Source organism: Linepithema humile, chromosome 5 (assembly GCF_040581485.1).
Source record: "Linepithema humile isolate Giens D197 chromosome 5, Lhum_UNIL_v1.0, whole genome shotgun sequence".
Lineage (NCBI taxonomy): Eukaryota > Metazoa > Arthropoda > Insecta > Hymenoptera > Formicidae > Linepithema > Linepithema humile.
Window position 1 is genome coordinate 29,966,609 of NC_090132.1, and position 22,562 is coordinate 29,989,170.

General features: G+C 35.0%; 2 protein-coding genes across 5 annotated transcripts in view; both read right to left on the reverse strand.

Annotated features, from left to right (window-relative positions):
• Positions 1-21,634, reverse strand: part of Fhos (Formin homology 2 domain containing) — a 115,098-nt gene extending 93,464 nt beyond the window's left edge. For 2 of the 4 annotated variants that reach the window (XM_067355838.1, XM_012373587.2), the window contains exon 1: positions 21,380-21,634. In XM_067355838.1, the coding sequence (XP_067211939.1) occupies positions 21,380-21,553 (174 nt within the window). In that variant the 5' untranslated portion in view covers positions 21,554-21,634. The remainder of the gene's footprint in view (positions 1-21,379) is intronic. The other 2 variants (XM_067355839.1, XM_067355837.1) reach the window with 2 other exon arrangements.
• Positions 21,623-22,562, reverse strand: part of LOC137000102 (serine-rich adhesin for platelets-like) — a 28,448-nt gene continuing 27,508 nt past the window's right edge. Inside the window, exon 11 of the mRNA XM_067355835.1 lies at positions 21,623-21,748. The gene's annotated coding sequence lies outside the window, so the exon portion shown is untranslated. The remainder of the gene's footprint in view (positions 21,749-22,562) is intronic.

The following is a 22,562-nucleotide window of genomic DNA, read 5'->3' on the forward strand; positions in this document are numbered from 1 at the left end:
TAAAGTCAGAATCAAGAGTCACATGCATACAAAGGCATCTCGCGCCACTCATATTGCGACCGCAAAAAAAAATACAGCGTACAGTGCGATAATTATAAGGTAGAAGTATAATAGTATTATAAGATGAGGCGCGATGAAATAGTCATCTCGTGATAATAGCTTGAACAATACGAAACATCGTGCAGCGTTTATACCATTTAAATTCTCGCAAGTTCTCACCTGCGTATTAAATTTATTATTATTATTATTGTGTAATTACTTATATAAAATAATAACACATTTAAAATTAAAAAGTTCAAGTTCAGTTCAAAGTTATCAGTATCTCTTATCAAGTAGTACAATGATCCTCTTTCATAGTATAACGAGACCGTTTAACAAGTAAAGAAAGAAAACACCTGCACATTAGATCAAGGTGCGTGAGATACGTGTGAATAGCGCCGTTAGTTGCCCCGCCATATGCTATTCCTAATTAGCTAGGATCTGGCGTATCATCAGATAGATGAAGAAGACCGTTCGATCTTTTCGGAGATAAGATGAGTCGCCGAATGTGATCCACCCACGTAATGTACGATTCTGCCATTCGCAAGGCGAGGCCGTATAAATATTCGAGTAAACCTGTCGAAGATCGCTCGCAGAAGCCATAAATCGCCCATGACAAGGCCGCGAAAACAGCTCGCGAGATTGGATTTTGTGGATTCTAGGGCGGCTTTGCGCCGATAAGAAGAGCTTCTCGATAAAAGAAGTAAAAATGGTGAAATATTGTTGTTTATGGATCTATGATATTATATATGATTGTAAGTGAAAGGTAATGAATAAAAATGGAAGACAAAAGGTTTAGAAATGCAAAATCTCGGTAAAAGTTCGTCATTTTGTATCTTTTAGCAAAGATGTATAGCAAGTAAAAAACTTGCTTTATCGCGACTCTTATCGTACTTTCTCACAATTGAAGGAGGAGTGTCGCAAGTTTACAGCTGATCTGATCGCAAGAATTGGTGAAGTCGCATTCGTCGATATCGCTTGTCAATTGTGGCGATTATCCGCCTCTTATCCGGCACTCCTCCTTTCCCGCTCGAGCGTTCGGTTTCGAGACGGCAATTACGGCCAAATGAGCGAGCGAGCGTATCAAATTCATCATCTCCGCGAACACGCGCGGCTCTCGCAATTTCGCCGCGAAAAACGAGAAGAAAAAAATAGAAGAAAAAGGAAAAGCGACCAACACTCGTGAAAAAGGAAGGATCGAGCGCCCAAGGCGCCGTTTAGGATGGTAATTACGAGACTCCCGCGTGGCGCGAAATGTACACTTGATCGTGCGTCGATTTAAAGAGATTAATCGCTTCCATCCTCTCTATTTTGCATAGATCTTTCCATATTTCAACTTTCCCTTTCCTCCCGATTTAGCGGTCTCCCTAGTTAATTTTCTATTAAAAATAATGTTTTTTTATATAGTGCCTCAAACCGTCAATGTAGTATTTTCAATTTATATTTTTCTAATCGCATTTTACACAATGCAATTATTTTTTGTACAATATTTATTATTGAATAATTTTTATCTTACATATATTCGAATCTATTATTTTTCTCTTTGTCTTTTCTTTGATTTTTAATTTGAAATCACATTCTCATGATTATACTTATTAAATTTGTAAAGTGTGTCGCTTTCTACAATTTCTGATTATTGGAGGTTTTCAAAGTCGGCTCAGCATGCGCCAAGAAATCGGCACTTTTACCAAGTGCTTTGCATCACTAATTATTAAACACTCTATATAATCTCGCTCCGTGCTGCTTTATTCCGTATCGCGATAGCAAGTATCCTCGGGGTAATCGCGTCTCAGGACTATTAATATACTCATCTATCTGTCCATCTATCTGGCTCTATTCGGCTCTCGATACCGCGGGCGTATCAGACATAGCGGGAAGAAAACAAATCGAATCACAAATTATACCAGCCGATCGAATCGCCCAGGTGCCCGCCGCGACTTGGAGGAGACTTGGGCGATCGGTCGATCGCGAATTCTCTCGTCGTCGGTTTTGCCCGAGCGAGCGTACGATCGATTCTCCTTCCCTGCTTTTCTCTCGCTCTCCTACCCGCCAGACAGATCTATCACGCTGGATTATCGATTCGCTTGGGGATCGTCCTCCAATGAATAAAAGGACGCTCGACGTCCGTCCTTCGCAAGATACATCAGGCCCTCGTCCTTCGCCATCATTAAACTACGGCTAACGACCCAGTTCCTTTCAGACGCCAGCTGCTACTCGCCCGAGCGGCAATTAGTTCCGGCTCGGTGTATACGGGGTGTGAGAAAGTTATTCACAAACTGACCTAATATCTATGTTACGAAATGTGAATCGAATAAAAATACTAAAGCGTAATGGCACACTGCTATTGCGTATCATATTTGACACGCTTTCGACGTATCAAAATATTTTTGTAGTTTATTTCACGTTACATATACATACCGTAATGCATTATATGTATTATATATACACACATATATATATATATATATATATATATATATATATATATATATATCATTGTCTTTTTGAACTTTTAAGTACAAATCTAAAATCTAGTGCATGAATATTTCACATCATTCAAAAATCTCATAAATTACTGTGCATATAGCAAACTATGTGATTATAAATAATAACGCGGTTTAGGGAAAAAATTATTTTCGAAAACCAATTTAATATTTAATGAAAAATCCTTTCCTTCTTTCTCATATCATTAACTATAAGCACCCTGTAGAGTTCAATGTTTTTCATCCGTCGTTTCTATAACGACTCTTTCTCATGCGATTTGTGGAATTTAATTAAGTCGGATTTTAATTAAAATTAACTTCAAGTTTGGATAATGATCTGATGATGTTGTACGTTAAGTATATGAAGAACCAGTAATAATATCTTGAAAACTCTGATTTCAATTATAATATGGCATTAATAAAGCTCGGTAAATAACCATTAAAATGTACTGAAGTATAGAAATAAAGCAGATAATGATATGCCTGATATTGTTCTCGTTTTTTTCTATCGTTTTGTATTCACCGAAAAAAAAAACATTTCATAAAAATTTCTTTTTTACAACAATAAAAACAAAAATTTTCCCTCGACTATAAGATAAATATTCATGTCGCAAAGATAGAAAATAAACACGGCACATCGCAGTATCATATCTTTACAAATCCACCGTGAAAAATCGGCAGTATCCGCTGTGTCATCAGATAGTCGACGATAAATGCGACGAGGGCGAGCGCGAACGTTGAGCTCTCTTACACGAACGGAAACCGAGGATGATCCATGGAGTCAGTATAGAAGACGCAAAGGAGTATTTCATAACTCCTCTCTATAGGAATATAGATGCTCGTAGGCAGAGGGATGTTGTGGCAGCATTCAGATGCACGCCGCTGCGTCGAGCCGCTGAAATAAGGCTTCCTTCACTCATAGATATCCAGCCGCCACGATCTCGCATATGTATGTACAGGGTGTTCGAGAAGACTCATATAACGACCGTACGCGATATTTATCGAAACGACAGTTGCTAATATTGAATAACATTGAATTATGAGTATGTATATAATATTTGTCAAATATATAAAAGGATCTTCTTTAGGTAGCTTTCTTGCAAATATTCTTTCTTTCTCTCTTTCTTAAAGAAAGTTTTATGTTAGTTGTAATAAACCACTCTAACTATTAATATAGTAATCAACGACATAAAGATAATGTCTAAAATGATATTGAATTGCAAAGTCGCAAAGTGTAATTACGATCGAGGTGATATTTCAGTCGAAAGATAAGACAATATAGGTCATCTTACGATTAGTCAGAAGGTAACGATACCTATGCATCCGCGGCTAAAGTTTACCTTTTCACCGTTGTTATCGAATATCTAGAATGATTTACTGACATCGAGAGAGCCTTCCCTTTCCCGAATATATCCTACATAACACTCTTATATCTACCCGGGAACATCCGAGAACGACATTAAAGCTGCATTCACACAAGCGCGCCACAGAAATGAAAGAGCACCTCCGATCATAGATATCCACTCGATATGGTTGCAAATAAATCTCGCCACGAGAGAGAAAAGACGAGAACACGATGGTGAGAAAAAGCGCAAAAAATGATCGAAAGCTCTCTTCAGTCGAGATATTCAGTTGAAAGAGAGATGTCAACTGAGTAACTTGAATACAGATCTAACTTACATCAACTCGAAATTGAAATTGCGCGCTTATTAAAAACATTTGTCAATCTGAACTAAAGAAAAGCCTCGAATTATAATGCAAAAAATATAGATAACGATACTTCATACAAAATGTACTAAATGTACATTCGATAAAATTTTTAACTGATAAAAAGTTATTTTATAGCCACATTCCTTCTTCTTTCTCAAGAGACATAAAAAAAGTAAATTATGAAAGATGTTTAATTAAAAAATAATAAACTAATCTGCATATTATTTCTTGAGAACCTCTTATCTTCAACCCGTTAAATTGAAATGTGAGAGGCGGTTTTTCGTGTGAAAGTTCTCGAAAATTGGTCAGCTGATTAGATTTAATGTCCTGCGCGAATTTAGAAAGAAGAAGACGTATCGCGAAGAGCAGGACAAACTCGCCGTAGCGAGCAGTAAAGATTTGAGGATCGCTCGTAAACTTCCACGCGGATCCCACGAAGTCCTATCACGTATCCAATTTTCCGGAGATCAGCCGGCTCGATCCGGGAAGCTTTGGAAATCAGCAAATTGAAACGCGCACTGCTGGTCCGAGATGCCTGGTGTCACGATGAAGTCAAGAGAGCATTGCGCGCCTCTTTGTCACGTCGAGCCGTCTTCGAGATCTTAATTCCGAAATTAATGAAACTCTTTGTCATCCGATTAACGCGAAAAACGACATTTCATTTGGAAGAACAGCTTTATTCGACGAACGCATACTACGTATGAATTGCAGATATTATAAATAAATCTCATTTGCCATGAATTGCGGTGGTAATTTCAGGAAAGATAAATACTTTACTAAATTAATTTTAATGACGAAAAAAATTACTGCTCATTTTGTCAATTTTGGCTGGTAAAAAGGTAAAATTCTCTTTGTGTGTTTGCAGCTTAAATGCGAAATATGCATGTATGTTATCAAAGATATTTCAACTAAAATTTCCGAGCACACCTGTGTAAATCATCGCGTTTGGACGGCCATCGTTTCACATGCTATACGTAATATAACATCGGACACAACATTCGCCTTGATTCGCCAATGGTCGACAAAAATTTCGTTTCCGAGAAACAATGCATGCCACCACTCGCATCAGACTTTTATGCTTCAACGGACAACTGCATACGCGGCTATGAAAATTACATTGTTCTGACCAGCCGCTATCGATCGTTAAATCGTGCAAAATCTCACTTCGAAATCGCACACCGAACATCTGACAGCTTTTGTTTCGTTCCACTCCACCATATACGAGTTGAAATATACCAAAAAATAATTTTCTTCTTTTTTTTTATATTTTTTTATCTCTTTTCATTTTAGTAGACGGTCTCGCGTGTAGTGCAACACACAAATAAAAAAAGGAATGTATATCATTTATAAAAAATTATGAAATTTTTATATTCGCCATGCTTTCTCCTCGCAGACAAATATCAAAATATTATTCCGTACAGAAGGCTCGTTACTTTGTATGTATTACTTCTTATTTCTCGTTATATATACTTTGGGTCGACATATCGACGTATCGATACGTGATATGAATGACGATGAAATAAGCTCATACTTGAAATATAAATTATAATCATATATACAGCGTACTGTGGCATAAATATGAATTAATCTCGAAATAAAACGCTCGCACTAAAAAAAAGAGAGTATACATATTCTTAAATTTAATCTCCGTTTTATTCATGCCACTCATCCTTTATATCCGTTATATTTCTCCCTTCGTAATGCTAATGTATGCCTGGCCCTCGTGTCTCATTTGCGACGTTCTTCGAGATCCACTAGACAGACAGTCAAAATGCACTTCTGCGCCCAGAACCATCTCCCATTGCTCAAGTCCCCATGGCGGAAGCTATTAACGTCGCACTGCCTTATTATCCTTTAAGGACGGCCTCGTCGTCGACGAGACGTGCGAGTTGTTCGAGTTCGTCCTCCGCCCAGCAGGTTCTCGCGAAGTAAGCCCATGAGGCTTTACGGGATTTAAGAGCACCGACGAAGACAAACGGGACCGCAGATAAAGAAGGCTGAAGAATGTAAACGGAAAAAGATGGAAATGGGGGAGATAAGTTTTCTCTACGAGAAGAAAAATAGAAAACTAATTGATATCAGATATAAAATACGAAAAAACATCTTTCGACAAAATAATAGAAAAACTAACAGAGCAAATATTAACAAAATAATTCGACGATGAGAAAAGATAACAGCGCGGGGAAAAAGGACGAGGAAGAGAGAAATATATACAGAAGAAAAAAAGATTTACAAGTCGGGGCAAACATATGTCAAGGATGAACATAAAGCTTCCTTCTGTAAAAAGCTACGTAAAAGACTGCAGTACGCGTATAACTACCTATCATGCCCTCTTTTCCACGAGCGCTTTCTTCAGCCCTTTTCGCGTGTACATATATTCACATGCATCGCCGTATCGTTCCGTATCGGACGTGCCTATCAGCCAATTAGCAGAAATGAGATCGCAACCACAGATTAACAACCCGGCTCACTCGCGATGTTCGGCGCTGACACGTTTCTGCAAAGCCGATCTCGATCACAATGCGTATCCTCGCCAAACATTCACCCAGCCAAGACAAATATCGCGTTATGAGATACGCGATGCAGACAATAAAACAATAGTAATGCGAATAAATGAATGGCAATGTAAAATGCTTCCAACATATTTGAAAAGCATCGATTTTATTTAGTCCTGATTTTTAGGAACATACTTTCCTTTTCGAGATATACTCTTCACGATTTCCTGAAATTTGACCTACTTTAGTGTTTACGATCCATGTTTATAAATTCCGATAGGTTTCACTGCGTTCCCTCTTTCTGTTATTTTGATTACGAACGTCCAAATCAAAGCATGAACACAGCATAATTTGCTCTCAATCGTCAAATACAAGACTTGATAGATCTTAACGAATTCGCAGTACACGATCTTAATAGGTCAAATGATTGAATAAGACAATCTAAATGCTATATAGAAAACCGAGAAAGATATCGATTGTTTTCCTGAAAGTTATTGCGCACTGCGGATCTATTAATTTTACGAATGCCACCATGGGCGATTTAACATGCAAGCGGATAAGTGAGTCAGATTGTCTTTCTCCGTGCTTCGCTGGACAGGTAACAATCTAGCTAACGTATTAACCGAGAACACGCAATATTATATAGACATATGAATTTCCCAAATAACAAATTACAGCCAACTAATATAGAGTGCAATTAAAAGAATGTAATACGGATAAAGATAAAAAAATTAATTAATCGCGAAGAAACTTCGCTTTTAAAAAAATTAAATTCATCAATTGCATACACCGCTCAAATATAAAATTATTGATTTTTTAAAATAAAATGAAAGAAGCTCTTCAGCTTGTTGCCAAATCTAAAAATAAGCTTTAGGAAATTAAATTCCTTTTTCTCTTGATGCAGAAAGAAATGTGAAAAAAGAGAGAGAGAAGTGCAGTTATATTTCTGCGACCATGCGTGGCATGTCGTTCATGTTCGCATCGTGTTAGAAACACCGCTTGCAACATTTACGATGCATTTCGAGCACAAACGTGTGCATTCTGATCACATTCGTCGGAAAAAAGTATTCGTTACAGATAAAATAACAGCGCGCCGAGAAGATCGCTCTCCCAAGACCGAATAAAATTTTACTATCTCTCGGAATAAAGATAAAAGAAAATTGAAAATTCAGAAAAGAAGTCTATCTTTTTACGATTTTGTTTTACAGTATGTGCCGAGATACTAGAGAACGCCAAGTGCGGCAGAGTTATTGATGGCCTGAATTCGCGTGTGGGTGATGCATACTAGTGCCCTGTGTCGTGCGAATTCCTTGATGGAGAAACGCAATTTTGTTTGAGATAGTTTCCCTGCTGAAAATTTTTCAGAAGCTTTCTATTGCAAGAAATACATTTGTTGCAATATTCGATAAATTTATATATTCATTCAAAAATACAACAAATAATTAAAAAGTAACAATTAGACCACTGATAAATGTTGATAAACAACATTCAAAACTTTAAACATCGAAAAATATTATTTTATCACATATTTAGATAACATATATTCAATTATTTCTGTTTACTAAATGTAAAAATCTTTTCTAAGATAAACTTCAAAAAAAACTTTAATAGAACTGAAAGTGTCAGCAATTATACAATCTGCGATTACAATGCGATAAGTTTATAAAATTCATTAAAATTTAATCGCGTTATTCCGAAATCGAGTTTGCTCTCGTTAGAGACATTCAATTTTGTTTGAACTTCAAACTTCGCTGTTACGAAGAACGGTTACTGACTCTAGGAGGTTTATTTCTGTAAAGCTTTTCCACGAGAAGGACCAGAAGATACGATGAACATAAGCGAGTATTTTGACGCGAGTATTAGATTGCTACGAATCTTCTCCTCCGCTTCTTTGGCACGCCCGGGCGATCTCGGCAACGAAATCCAAACCAGTTTTCTTCCGAAGACAGGAAGGACGATGCTCTCCGATCGCACAACTATTTTCTCAATCTCACTACACCTACGTACGCATACGCACCTGTATGTATCGATATTTATCGATTTTCGAATTTTTGTTACAGAGATTGTCTCGAAATCACTGCGTTTATAACCAACAAAATAAAAGTAATAATAATTCTGCAGTAATAAACAATTGGAAAATTAAGTGCTTTTTACAGCTTAGAAAATTTGACACCAATTATGACAAATACTTGCAAAATATATAATAATACGAGTCCTTCGTATGATGTGTGAAAGAAAACCGAATCGTTTGCAAAGTAGAAAGTAAATCCTTCCTACAAAATAGTATTAATTAATTGGTTTCTCTTGCGACAATAAAATAAAAAACATTTCTTTCATAAAGTTTTTGTTTTTTAAATAACGCAATCCAAATTCGTCAAAAAATCAGCAGTCTAAAACAAGAAGCAGAAAAGTTCTCGACACTATATAACGTAAATATAACCGGTAGCCAAGCGTAAATTTGGCATCAAAATCCATAGCTGAATTGGCGATGCTGTTTGACCAACATACAGATAAAAGCAATATGGTGTTTGCGCGCAGGAAAAATACAGAAGTGTGCAGCATAATATGGAAATGAAATTGTATGACGTCCGCACACATACGTTTTAACAATATTCTGTCCTTTTTGACGATGTCGATTCGCGAAGTCTTTGCTTTTACTAGTATCTAAACCGAGAGCAGCAAAATATGAAAACCCACAGTACACTATGGAAATAAAATCACACAATTCTAAATATGAGATACAAAGAAATATGGTTGTGCTCTTCTCATATCATCAGCTACATGAGTCATTCTCATTAATTAAAAACAGATACTCATCATGCTTTTGAATGTTTTTGTTCTTTTTTATGAGATATACAGAGAGAAGAAGAAGGTCCTTGAATAATTAAATATTCTTCTCAACAACAAACTTATACATCTTCTGTATTCCACATATTTCCTTTTTAATTTTGAATATTTCAAAAACTATGGAATTAAATATCAAATTAAAATACTGTTCAAATATACTTTGTCTCTAGAAATATATACTATATTATCTCTAGAAAAAAGTAAAATTGATCGAGAAAGATACTTATACTGTATGAATAAATGTGCATAAACTAGAAACAGTTTCAAGTTAACGCATTAAGTAATTAATGTCATTAATTTCACAAATATTAGCAATATTAAATTCCATTAAAACAATTAATATATATTTACTATAGTAAATAGTAGTATAGTAATTATCTAATTATATGAAACATCTGCCTTGAAAAAAATTAGAAAATATATAAAAGAATAGCCAAATAAAATTTATAATTTTATCAAAACTTAAAGGCGCTATCTATTACGATTAAATAGTGTTACTCAATTCGTTTAGAAATCATTAGCGAGCAGAACAAGCAGGGCAAAGTAAAAAATGTCCTGTCGATACGCATTTAATTATCACACCATTATCCGAATAAATTGTTCGGCCGGATCCGTCGATTTTTTCTTAAGTGTTCGTCTGTTAGATTAATAAAACGACCTTCGCGTCCAATGTTTTAAAGAATCAAAGCAATAAAGACGGAGACGCAGCGCATCTGAAGCCATCATTTAACAAGATAGAAATTTTATTAGTCTTGACGTCAATATTGTAATGTTGTTATCTACATTATACTATCAGCTGTCTCTCAATAATACGTCTATTTTAAAATCACTTATTAAAGTATATATATATCGCAAAAAATTCATCTGTTTTCTTGTGAATTATAGATTCTTCAATCAACTTTGTCAATGTCTGCTTTTACTGATTAATGTTCGGCTAAAAATTATATTTTTTACGCTAACGTGTACAAAGTTTAAAAATACTTCATGTTTATAAAAAAAGTTAAACATTATACAAACGTGGTGGATTTTTATATTTTGCATGCAAGTATCCATGATAATAATGCTGCGTTCGATTCTATAATTAAATTTTGCACTTATAAAGTTCGTCTAAGTATGCACATATGCGAATGTAGCTTTTATATGCGCGTTTGCATTTATGTTTGCGAAGAGAACTTTGCCCTCGAGATATAAACCAGTTATATCGAGTCCATTTGTTCGTGATCTATCTTACTTCATTGTTGTAAACGATGCGACGTCTCGAATATCGCGACACAACGCGTATAACAAAAAATTGCAACAAGATTCGCCCGTATTGTCGTTCCGAGGCGCACGACGAAACGCGAATTTATCGTTCCAGCGCAGCTGGCAGACATGGGAATAGAATGATATAGTATCGATTGTTATCGACGCAATACTCGATAAAGATGTCTCTCCTCGTTGCCAAACGATACAAGTACACATTTCCTGTTTTGTGTATTACTACCTATACATTCTGACAAGTTAAAATACGAAATTGTATATATCTAGTATGTGTATAATATATCATCTTTCATTATATAGTTTAAAAATATATTTTCTTTCAAACTCTATTGTAATTATTTTAAAAATAATAAAATCTACTATAATTATTTACCGTCTCGAATATTTACAAAAATGCATAACAAATTTTTATATATATATTGTGTTCATTTTGCTACACAAAGAGATAAGAAATTAGATGACAAAAGTTCAATACTATATAAATATGTGGTTTAAGTTGAAGGTGCGTGAGAGTGCTAAAATGTTTTAGGATAATTGTATACTATATTCCTTAATTGTTTTCCTATATTATTAAACATATGTAAACGGGAGAATAATACCGCGCCAAGTTTTCGAGATATCTTAAATTGCCGAGCTAAATTCTCGTAAAACACGCTTCATGGATCAGCGCGGCGCTCTTCGACTTTATTGCAGGAATAAATCTCGTAGTCGTCTTGATTCGTGGAAAATTCACGGATCGTCGAAAATTCTCACGCTGGACGTTTGCGCACGAACGTATTCAAGTAAACGCGTAAAGAAAAGAAGATACCGTAAAAGAGCCGATTTTGTAACCATTACTAAAACATCGTCCATAATGACAATGTAAACAATGACAAGGTTTCATAAGTCATTGAAAATTCTCATGACCATTTCTTCTTTCTGAGTCGATTCGTGCATATCTACGATATAATGCAAAAAATAGCGTATATAAAGGCAATTTTTAAAACGCTACGAATCGTAAAGAACGGCCGTAAAAAAATGCTTACAGAGCATATATTCACCAATAATATTTTTTTATACCAAGTAGTTTAAAGCAATCTCGCGATCTTAGAAAAATGTATAAAAATTTCATTTTTTATAAAGATTTTCTAAAGAAGAAAAAACTATAAAATATTTTTTTTTAATTTACAAAAAAATGAGAAAATTTAATATAAGTTTGTATAAAATTATATATGCATTAATCGTTACTAAATCATTTTTAACTGCCTTACACAATGCTTTAAAAAAGACAAAACACTACAAATTAACATTCATAAATATTCACACAAAATTTAAGACTTTGAAAACAGATTTAGTTGGCTATGAGTCATTTTTTTCAACGTTAATCGACGATTTCCATTTGTTAATAAAATTGCTAACATGATCGTCATCAAAAAAGAAAAAATTTTTTAATTTTTGTCACCTTTAATGAAAATATTTTATTCTTCATGTTAGCAATTCTACTGATTTTCATGTTAGCAATTCTACTGACAGTTTTATTCTTTATGTTAGCAACTCTAACAAATTGGAATCGGTTAACGTTAACTAACGTTGAAAAAAGTGACTCTATGACAACGTTTCACACTATTTATAACTTGTGATGTTTCTATGATACAAAATTCAATTATAGAATTAATTAGCCAATTAAAAAAATTTTAATTATAAACAAGGATAAATAAAAATTTTATATGTATAAATTTGAATAAATTCAAATTAATTTATCTTCTATTAATAGTACTTTAAACGTAGTTTAAGCGGCAAAGTCATAATTAACATTAGCACTATCTTTTCTGAGAGCTCTGGATCTCACATTTACGGATGATTCGTGCAGGAATTTAGTTACGTAGCGATTATGTAAATGTTTTCAGGGCGCGTTCCTCCGAAATGTAAGCAATTCCTCTCGCAAATGCTTCGCGGAGGAGTACGTCAAAAAGAAGTTAGCTCCGCCTTATAGCCACGTATAAAGCGTTTGTGAAACCGTGAAATTCGGAAATAGTGGCTTTATTGCCGGAAAATGTTTTAAAGCGTTGTGTACACTTTGCAACGTTTCGAAAGAACATAAAGTCGACACGCAAGCAGCAATTTCACGGAAATGTGAAATTCAACATGCGTTTACTAATAAGAATATACATAGATTAAATAGATAAAATGCAGGAAAATATTTAGGATATGTACAAAATCACATTCCCGAAGAGAGTAAATTAATCCAAAAGTTTTAAACTATGCGCTCTAAAGAACTTCGAACCTCTAACAAGGAAACCGCGAGTCAGGAATTTCTAGTTTATAGTAAGTACGAATTCTGGCATTTAAAGATTCTTCGCATTTCTACTCAGCACGTAAAATAATATGTAAGAGAGAATATTTAATTTCGTATCAATCAAACTACGTTTAATATCTTTCGAATAACTCTCCGTCTTGATCATTGCGAAATCAAAGATCCTTGCAGATCTTTGCGGATATACCTAGATTTAGCTACGATAAAAAAATTTAATCAAGTTGCAATTGCCTAGCGAAATCGTCCACGATAAAGTAACATCAAGATTGAAGGTGGGGGAAAAAACGCGGAATAGCAAAATTAACGAATTGACAAAACACAATTATACAAATGCCGGTTATAACATTATGTTGTTTCGAATACTGTTGTCCAAAAGTGACCGTTCGAAAGGGCATTGATCGCCAAATATATAGCATCGCGCAAATAAGGTCGCCAGCATCCGCGACGACGTAAATGCCGCGCGACGCGATTACCTTGCACGAAAATCTGTAATTTGCAATCATTTTCGGAACGGTCCCTCGACCGCATTTATTTCGACCCGTCCATCATCTTTCAGCATAGCTGCATCCCACTCGCTCTCTCGCAACGTCCTCGCACACAACTCGCTTTTCGGTTCATGAATATTAATCCCGTACTCCCGAAATATAATGCTGTAACACTCTTATCGCTCGGACGATTGCACGGATCATCGTTGCACTCGAAGAGACTTCTCGCCCCATTCCGGCGATCTTTGCTCAATTTTTTGCTTTTATTTTTCTTTTCCGTCTTCTTCCTTGTCCTGATCTCGCCCGGATACCATTGAATTTTTGGCCACTGGGACGAGAATTTTTAAAAATATTTATGAACGGCCTAAGGTAAGGTCGTTCGGTAAGTTTCCTCGCTTCTGAAGTTTGCCGATACCGATTTAATTCATCAAATTAACATAAGAATGTGTTGATTAAACAAGAAAATACTTTTTAGTACCGATAGAAGACTTATTTCTCTTATTTTTTCTAAAAATATAGAGATTTATATAAAGAATTAAAATAATACATAAAAATTCAATAAATAAATAAAATGTATAAATTTAAGCCAGTAGAATTTCTTCAATCATTCAATACAGTGAATATTCAGTGAAATATACATTTTTAAGCAATTTTAAAATCTTAAGATATAGAATCAATATATAATAAATCATAAAATTTATGATGAACATAAGAATTAAAATTCTATTAAAATAAAGTTTATTCGAAAATAATCAAAGAAGAAGACAAAGAAAATTTTTTTTAAATTCTCAGTGGTTAAAATCGAAGAAAGTTGTAATTAACTCAAGATAGCGCACTTCTGCAAATCTTATCCATCTTATGTGTAAAATATCATCTGCACAACGAAGAATATATGGAACTTGAGATTTACAGAGTTTAAGCTCCATAAAATCGACAAATAACATTGTATCGGCAGTAAACGTGACGCGCGGGGGGGCGCGCGGTCAAGATAAGCGGACTTCTACCTCACGGAATTCTATCTAATCCGCGATCTAATCCGATACCTTCGCACACTCTCTCTTGTTTGACACAAGATCCCGGAAGACAAAAATACGCGCACACGAAGATTTCATCCCGATCGTAGGTGCATCATCCCGCGGCGGCGACGTGTAGAATTATAAATTCGTTCCTCAAGTGCGCGGTGTATCTTTGAAACAAATTCCAGCGCTCCCTCGAGAATTACGGTGCCTTTCGTGAATGAAACTGGACACTAGTCGGCGTCGTCCTGCGCAAACGTGTTCGCGGCGGAATGCAACAAAGAGATCCGTACCAGTTGCCTATAACTATGAAAACTGGTCGACTGCTGTGGAGATAGTGGGTAGGTAGGTAGATAGGTAGGTAGGTAGGTAGGTGAATTGGTGGGCAGGGACCGTCTATCAGGTGGCTCTCATGCCCCAAGTATAAACGCGAAAAAAATGCCTCGCTACTAAAATTGCTAAAACCATAACACGAAAACCGAATACCCAAAAAATATATATATATATGAGCGATAATATATAATTTTTTTTTCATCAAAATTGTTATAACTTCTATTATGTATAATTTTAATTGATGTTAAAAACTCTTTGCAAAATACAAAAATATATTGTCACCTGTTAAAAAAATAAAAATATTTTCGATATTTTATTTAAGTATTTAAATCGTTATGTTTGTAATGTGGCAAATTTAAGTATTTAAAGAATTATTTAATTCTTGTTTTAATGGGACTTTCAAAGTGCAATCTGTGTTCAAAATGCAAGCTGTTTTCGAAATAAGCAGTTCATTCATCTTTAGAGTGTATGAAGAATATGACGAAAATCGCGGACTTCCTCGCAACGTGAGAAAGGCGTGACTCATTCTTTGTAAGCAGGATAAATATACTTGCAGATACATAAATTCAAATCGGCAGGAGTACGCCTTCTTGAATTAATTACATCTTCTGCACTAACGTACAACGTACAGATAACTTTCTTTGATCTTCCACCTGGTATTAATATTTAAGTGTTATTCATAAAATCTATGCTAATGCTGACAGATCTTCGTACAGTATGCATTTTGATAAAAATTTGTTTCATTTTTTCTCCAGTGCGATCAGATTTTGTTAAAAATACAGCTGTGCACTGTGGAGATAAAATATAAAATATATATATATAATGCAAATATATACTGAGAAGATGCTTATCTCATTTTTATATTAAAACATATGAAATCAATGTTGGCGAAACATTCATGCAAAAAATTTAAACATAAGCATTTTACACTTGATAATTTCACACGTAATATTATGTCAATTATATTTCTTCACGTAAAATAAGTTTTAATAGCATTTGCTTATTCCAGTTTTAGCAGTTAATAAAGCTATTTCGCGAAGTTTTCATTCAACACGTTCGCGAGCTACGATTCCTCGCCTCCTCCGAGAGATTTACATTTTGGCTCGATGGAATGAGAACGCTATTTTACCAGATTACTTTTTCTTCGTTACTCTGGAAACTTTCCGGCCTCGTTCCCGCGTGGCGAAAGGTAAACGCGGCACTCCCGTCCGTTCGCCTCTCCGACAGGCTAACTTCTCGGGATACGTGCGAGCTCGGACTTGGGCGGGAAAGCTAGGAAAACCGAGCCGCGAGAAAAGTTATTCACGCTCCTCTCGTGAGCCTCACACTCCACAAAGCGGCTTCATTCGACGATTCGTACGCCTACGCTCGTTTGTGTAGGCAGCTTAAAGCGGATGTCTCGAGTCTTTGTCACGTGCTGCATTCTTTTTTTCCACGTCTGGTTTTTATTTCGTTCTTTACTAATGTATGTCTCGACTTTTTAAATTTTTCTCTCTATCATTCATTTATAATACATAATATTAATAATCCTTCTCTTTCTCTATTTTTTATTTTAACCTTTTCTTTTTTTTTAATAAAACAAATAATAAGTAATTCTATGTAAAAAAATTAAAAAGAAAACTTTATCTCAATAAAAGAACCATAAAAATAATGTAAAATAATCGTAATTTCCATGAAATTACAAAGAGAGCATTTGCAATCTCAAACGTACGTACTTATTTCGATTACTATAAATTGTGACCCGTATAATGCAAGCTGTCAATTCGAACCCGAGGGACGTGGCTAATTTTTCTATTGCGGACGTTGCAGTCGCATTAATCGACGACTGGAATTGGTTATCGATGATACGTTCCGCTGAATTCGGATAATCTCTCGGTAGGCTCGGTCGCGACGATAACGGCCCCGTTGCCAGAGCCCATTGGAAAAGCTCCACGTCCCCCGTGATTTACGTCTCTTTCTTTGTGGTATCGTTATTCGGTGGCATGACGACGGCGGTGCACCAGTGCACTTCGCAGTCCATTGCCAGTGGTGAACGATAAGCCGTGCAGCCATAAAACCGAAATTTCGAAGTCTCCGAAGTGTAACGCCACCCATAAATCGCAATCGTAACTCTCCATTACCATTCAATAGTGAGAAGAAAAAAAAAAATGAATCGCACGGGCTCGGTGCGCGATCTTTGTCCATGAGGGCGTTCTCTTTCCCATAAAACGGAGCACTTTGCCGTACGTTTTCCGTGAAGCTAAGTGAAATAGCGAGAAGGAATTGGTCCGTAAAATTAATCGCATCTTGGCCTGAACGTGAGCCAAGGTGAGAGGAGACAATTTCACACGATTTTGCAATCTCCGCGTATTAAAGTAAATTATTAACGCCTGATATTTTTTGCGACAATTGTAATTATTCCAATTGATAATTCAAGAACTATCACATTTTTTTAATAGTGTTTAATTCTTCAGTAGCGGATTAAATGTTGATTAAAATTAAGATGTATAAATCATGAAAAAAGAGAAAAGAGAGCAAAAAATTATGTTCTTAAAAGATAAGTTAGTGCTTAAGTATAAAGCTATTCAATTTTTTAAAATTCCTGTATTAATGCCACGAAAAATAATAGATTCGAAACATCTTTCAAACCTGCGCAATTTTTCAAAATAAGCTTTACATCTCGAAGCTTTTGTCGAGCACGCTCAGACGAAATAATCAGATATGTCGTTTGAAGGCAAAACTAAAGACAAAACGAAGGACGAATAAAAGAGTTACCTCTGCAAGAAGCCCGCCACTGCCCTCGAAGTAACCGGTACATCGCTGAGAGATACCTATAGGTATATAATATCCAGGCTGTAAACGATCTTTTTATTCCTTCTTTGAGAGAGTAATGCTCTGCTGCGATGTACCGTTACATCGGCAAACTGCCGAAGAAGGGCCCGAAGAGGCTGGCAGACATTTCACTGGCCGCTGAATGTTCAGATGTAAGGAAGAGGATGCGAGGAAGAAATTAAAGTATTATGTAGTCTCGCTTCACTTATATCATTCACATAAATAGCTGCCGCCTGTTATTCAATTAATCTTCCGATTAACCAATATAGATAATTAATAGCAGACATCCGTAAATTCGATCTTCGATCATTTTAAATAAGAGTGATTTTATAATTGGCTGTGAGTTAATTTGAAAACGGAAACGGAAATTTCGTTTAACGCAACGTTTTGCTCCACACAAATTCTATAAAAAACTTTGAAATTGTTTAGTTTCATCCATAAGTAACAATGTTATGAATTGTTTAATTAATATTGAATTAATTAAACGTAATTTGTCTTTCGAACAACAGAAATCCGATCGAATAATGGGACGTAGCGAACTATAATCAACGACGAAGCCATTCCGTGAAAAGATCTTGAGGAAATGCAATCGCCCGAAATAAATTTCGTGAAAGCCTCGAATGCGGAAGAATTGCATTGCCAGAGCCGTTCTGGAGAACGTTGCGACAACACAATTGGGTCAGAGTGTATAGCCAAAGAGGTAGCCGGCTGAGGTTTAAGCGATGCAGTAGCATTTAGCTATATGTGCATACAGACAATAGTCGCTGCTGAAGGGACCGTCCCAGAAACGATGACGGAGCAAACAAAGGAGCCACGTGCTGCAATATGTGATTGCTACATGTGAGATTTGCGTCTAATCTCAACAACGTATTATGCCACGAAAATGTAATTTCCCCTCAGTAAGAATTTAGTTAAGCATTATTATGTCGAAAATTGTACTATCTTCGTAGTTGTTAAATCCTCCATATTAAATATCTTGGATTTACTCATATTGAATCTCAAATTAAGTTCTTATTCAGTGTGTTATTGTCTCACAAATTCGATAAAAGAAAAATTAAACGGAAAGTTTAATACAAATCTAAAAAAATATTTGTATAACGCTAATCTTGCTATTTTATATAAAGCACACATAGTGCACTATAAAAATTAAGATTGAAAATGAAAGAAAACTCTTTATTTTGCAGCTTCAGAATTTCGAAAATTATCTGTACTCGTACGCACAATTTTATATGAATTAAAACTTGTCGTCTCTTACAAATACATAAAAATAATAAAAACTCTGTGATTAGCGCAGTATTAATTAAAAAAAGTTATTTTAATAAATATATTTTATACCTTTAAGAGAGATTTCTGATTTTAACAACAATATTTATCGTGTTTAATAAAAATACTTTATAACCTTTCGACATCTTTGCAAGTCTTTTATCATTTAATGGCAAATTAAAACACGCTTGCTAAGATAGAAATAAAATTTTAAATACACGAATTTTTATTCATCTTCTTTCATCTTCTTTCATCATCAAACTCCTTTGTTAAACTTTACATTGAAATACAGCTGCGACTACGCAACGTTTCCTGATCGTCCAATGAATAATGCTCAAGGAGAATACTCGACTAGAAGGATTATCCATTTATATAGCAGACGTGTGCCAAAGTTATGATCACTCCTACAATGCCGAGAATATATCTCTCCGATTGGAGGATTTTAATAACATCAATTTGTAGCAGTTACTTCGTGACAGCTTCGAGCAAGCGGCTGCGCAATTTCGATATCGGCAAACTGCTAATATAATAAATTTTGAAGGATGAGCTTAAGTACGGATTTACAAACGACAAATGTATTGGATAATGGCAAATTGCATTTCTTGCTTTGATATTTCAAATTTATATATTTGATTTCCTAATTAACGGAGAATCGCTATAAAATTTAAAAATAAAAAAAAGTTTAAAATGTAAGCTAATAAATTTTAACACCCTCTCTTTCTCTCAAACATGTACACAATACATTCAAATATATATATTTCATGTTCTAATTTTCGTAAATTTACTTACTTTCAAAATCTTTTTGATCGGATTATTCCAGTTCATGCACTGTTTCGTAATAATAAATAGCAAATTTTATGCAACCAGAAAAATAACATAGCAATTTCGAAATCTATTTGTTATTTGATATGTGTTTCAATGTTATAACTCGTAAACAATACGTATGCATATGTTATGCGAAAGTTATAAACACTTTCACAAGTAAAATTACGTGCACGATTTCGCACAAAGAGTGTTAGAAATTTGTCAGAGTGAAGCGTCAGTCGTAAAACAAAGGTGTAATCGTAAAGATGAAATTGAAAGGACCCGACAATGTCAGTAAAATTCTGAAGCGGGATTTTACGGAGTTCACCGCAAAATTTATGATCGTGTTGGCGCAAACATTGGAGCAAAGCAAAAAAGACGACATGCGCGATTTTACGTGCTTTGAAAACAAATGTGGATATATATATGATTTCCTTATTGATAAATAAAAAAGAACATTTGCAATGTTTGAAAAATGTAAGATGTAGATACGCAATTTTTTAATAAATAATAATAATTTGTTATCGTTATCGTTAAACGTAAAAATTTTCTACGCGAATATCACGTAAAATATGATAACAACGATAACAAATGATAATAATGAAATGTTTAAATTCAATTCGTATTAATTCTGGACGAAGAAATCCATCAATAATCATTGCATTTGACTGAAAATGAATAAAGCTCATTGCATGTTAAATATTCTTTGTATATTATTCTTAAATGATTAATGATTACAAACCACGAGCATTTCAAAGATGCTTGGACACTTTTCCGCAACAAGCAGCTAATTGTGTATTTCAATGCGTATTATAAAAGAAGTTGTGTAATTGTATGTAACATGTGAAATTAAATGCAAATTATTTAAATCTATAACAAATAATATTGTAAAAAATATAATAAAAGTAACACATTTAATTTAACATTTTCCCTTATTCATTCACAGTAAAATGTATGTAAATCTCAATGTTCTTATTTGTATTTGCTTAAATAAGTCCTTTCTCAAGTAATCATAAGAAAGAAGAAGTAGAGTTTCGTAAAACGAAAACTTAACTCATTAATTCTCAACAGCTGAATTGCTTACGCAATCTAATTAATTTACGAAGTTTTTATGGTAAAAAATTTGATTCCAAAACGGTAATTTATTTTAAAAAAAGAAAAAAACACAAAAATATCACATATTCCGTAAAAAATATAAAAATAAAATTTTCTTAGAAAGTAATCTTAATTTATACTTCTTAAAATTTTAACATATTAAAAATTGCATATAACAATGCAATTAGATCTTATAAAATTTGCAAGTTTTATACTTTTGTATAAATCTTTTGTGTTTCATAATAATCAAAGAATATGTGGATGAATAATTTTAAATTTGCATTTAGAAATACATAAAAATGTGTCCTTTGGTATAACGCCAAATATGATGCATGGAATTCAAACAAAATATGTGATTTATGAACGTTTTCTTCGCACGCAAAACGCATTTGCGTCTCAATCACTTGTTAAATGTACAGAAAAATGTAGGTCGGAAGTGACTTACCCTGTGAGGCGCCCGAAGAAGCCGATGCACAGCGGCGAGCTGGTTGATTAGCGGCAAGGTCGCGCTGAAGGTGTGATCGGGGGGGTTAACATCCGGATAAAGGGTTGGATAACTGAACGGATCGACGTCGTTGAGGTACTGCACTTGGCACGTGAAAAACATCTGGCGATACATTTCTTCCCGCCGCAGGGACAACCAGGACTGTTCGCAATTCTTCGTCCCTCGAAAAAGATAAACGTCCACCCCCTCCCCCCCCAACCCGCCCCTTTCACGTGCGCACGGCGATTCTGTGCGCACGCCGTGGCACACTCACGCGAATCCGCGAACCGGTTCCTCGTACCACCGATTTATTTCGATTCGATCTGTCGGCTGAAATGAGAAGACCAAACGTTCTTTTATATTCCCTGTCTCCTGCTGGTTATACGCGCTCGCTTTTTAATTCTCACTGAGATCTCAAAACGCATCAATATATGAATGGCAGATTGCTCGGAGGAAAGTCTAAATCAATCGATCACGTTGCTCAAAATTTATATATTTCGATATTTAATATATTTTTACTTATATATGAGTACATATATGCACTTTATTAGGAGAATCATAGACTTTTTTTTATTTTAAGAAGAACCGACTCACTATCGAAAGTTTTAAATTGATAAGAAGGAAGGACAGATGTACCTATATCAAAGCACAGACAAAGAATACTTTCAGAGTTAAGAATTTCCGCATTCAAAACTTTTTAATTGGATAAATGCTCGCGATACAGATATTTGACCACTTGCACGTTCGAACTTTTTTACGTCTTTATTATTCTACTCCATTTTCTTTAGTAGTATAAGTCACAACAAATAATAACGTATTTACGAATCTGTCCATCTATCCGTCCTTACGTTTTCATTTTACGAGCAATCTGACTATCATAAAAAGATGCTCAGGCACGTAGGAACTGCGACAGAAAGCGCGCATAATGTACCCGTGAAAGCGGCAACGCTAGAATCATAACGATCTAGGACTACAGACATCATCGTTAATGCAACCGGTGTCCACTGTCGTTTTCAGACGGTCGTTGACCTTCGAGTTTCCTTTCACTCGCTTATCGATTTATTAATCCGAAGCAGAAAACTATCGGAAATATTCTCGTACATCCGTTCAATGCTTTTCATATATGTATATGCTTTCATATATA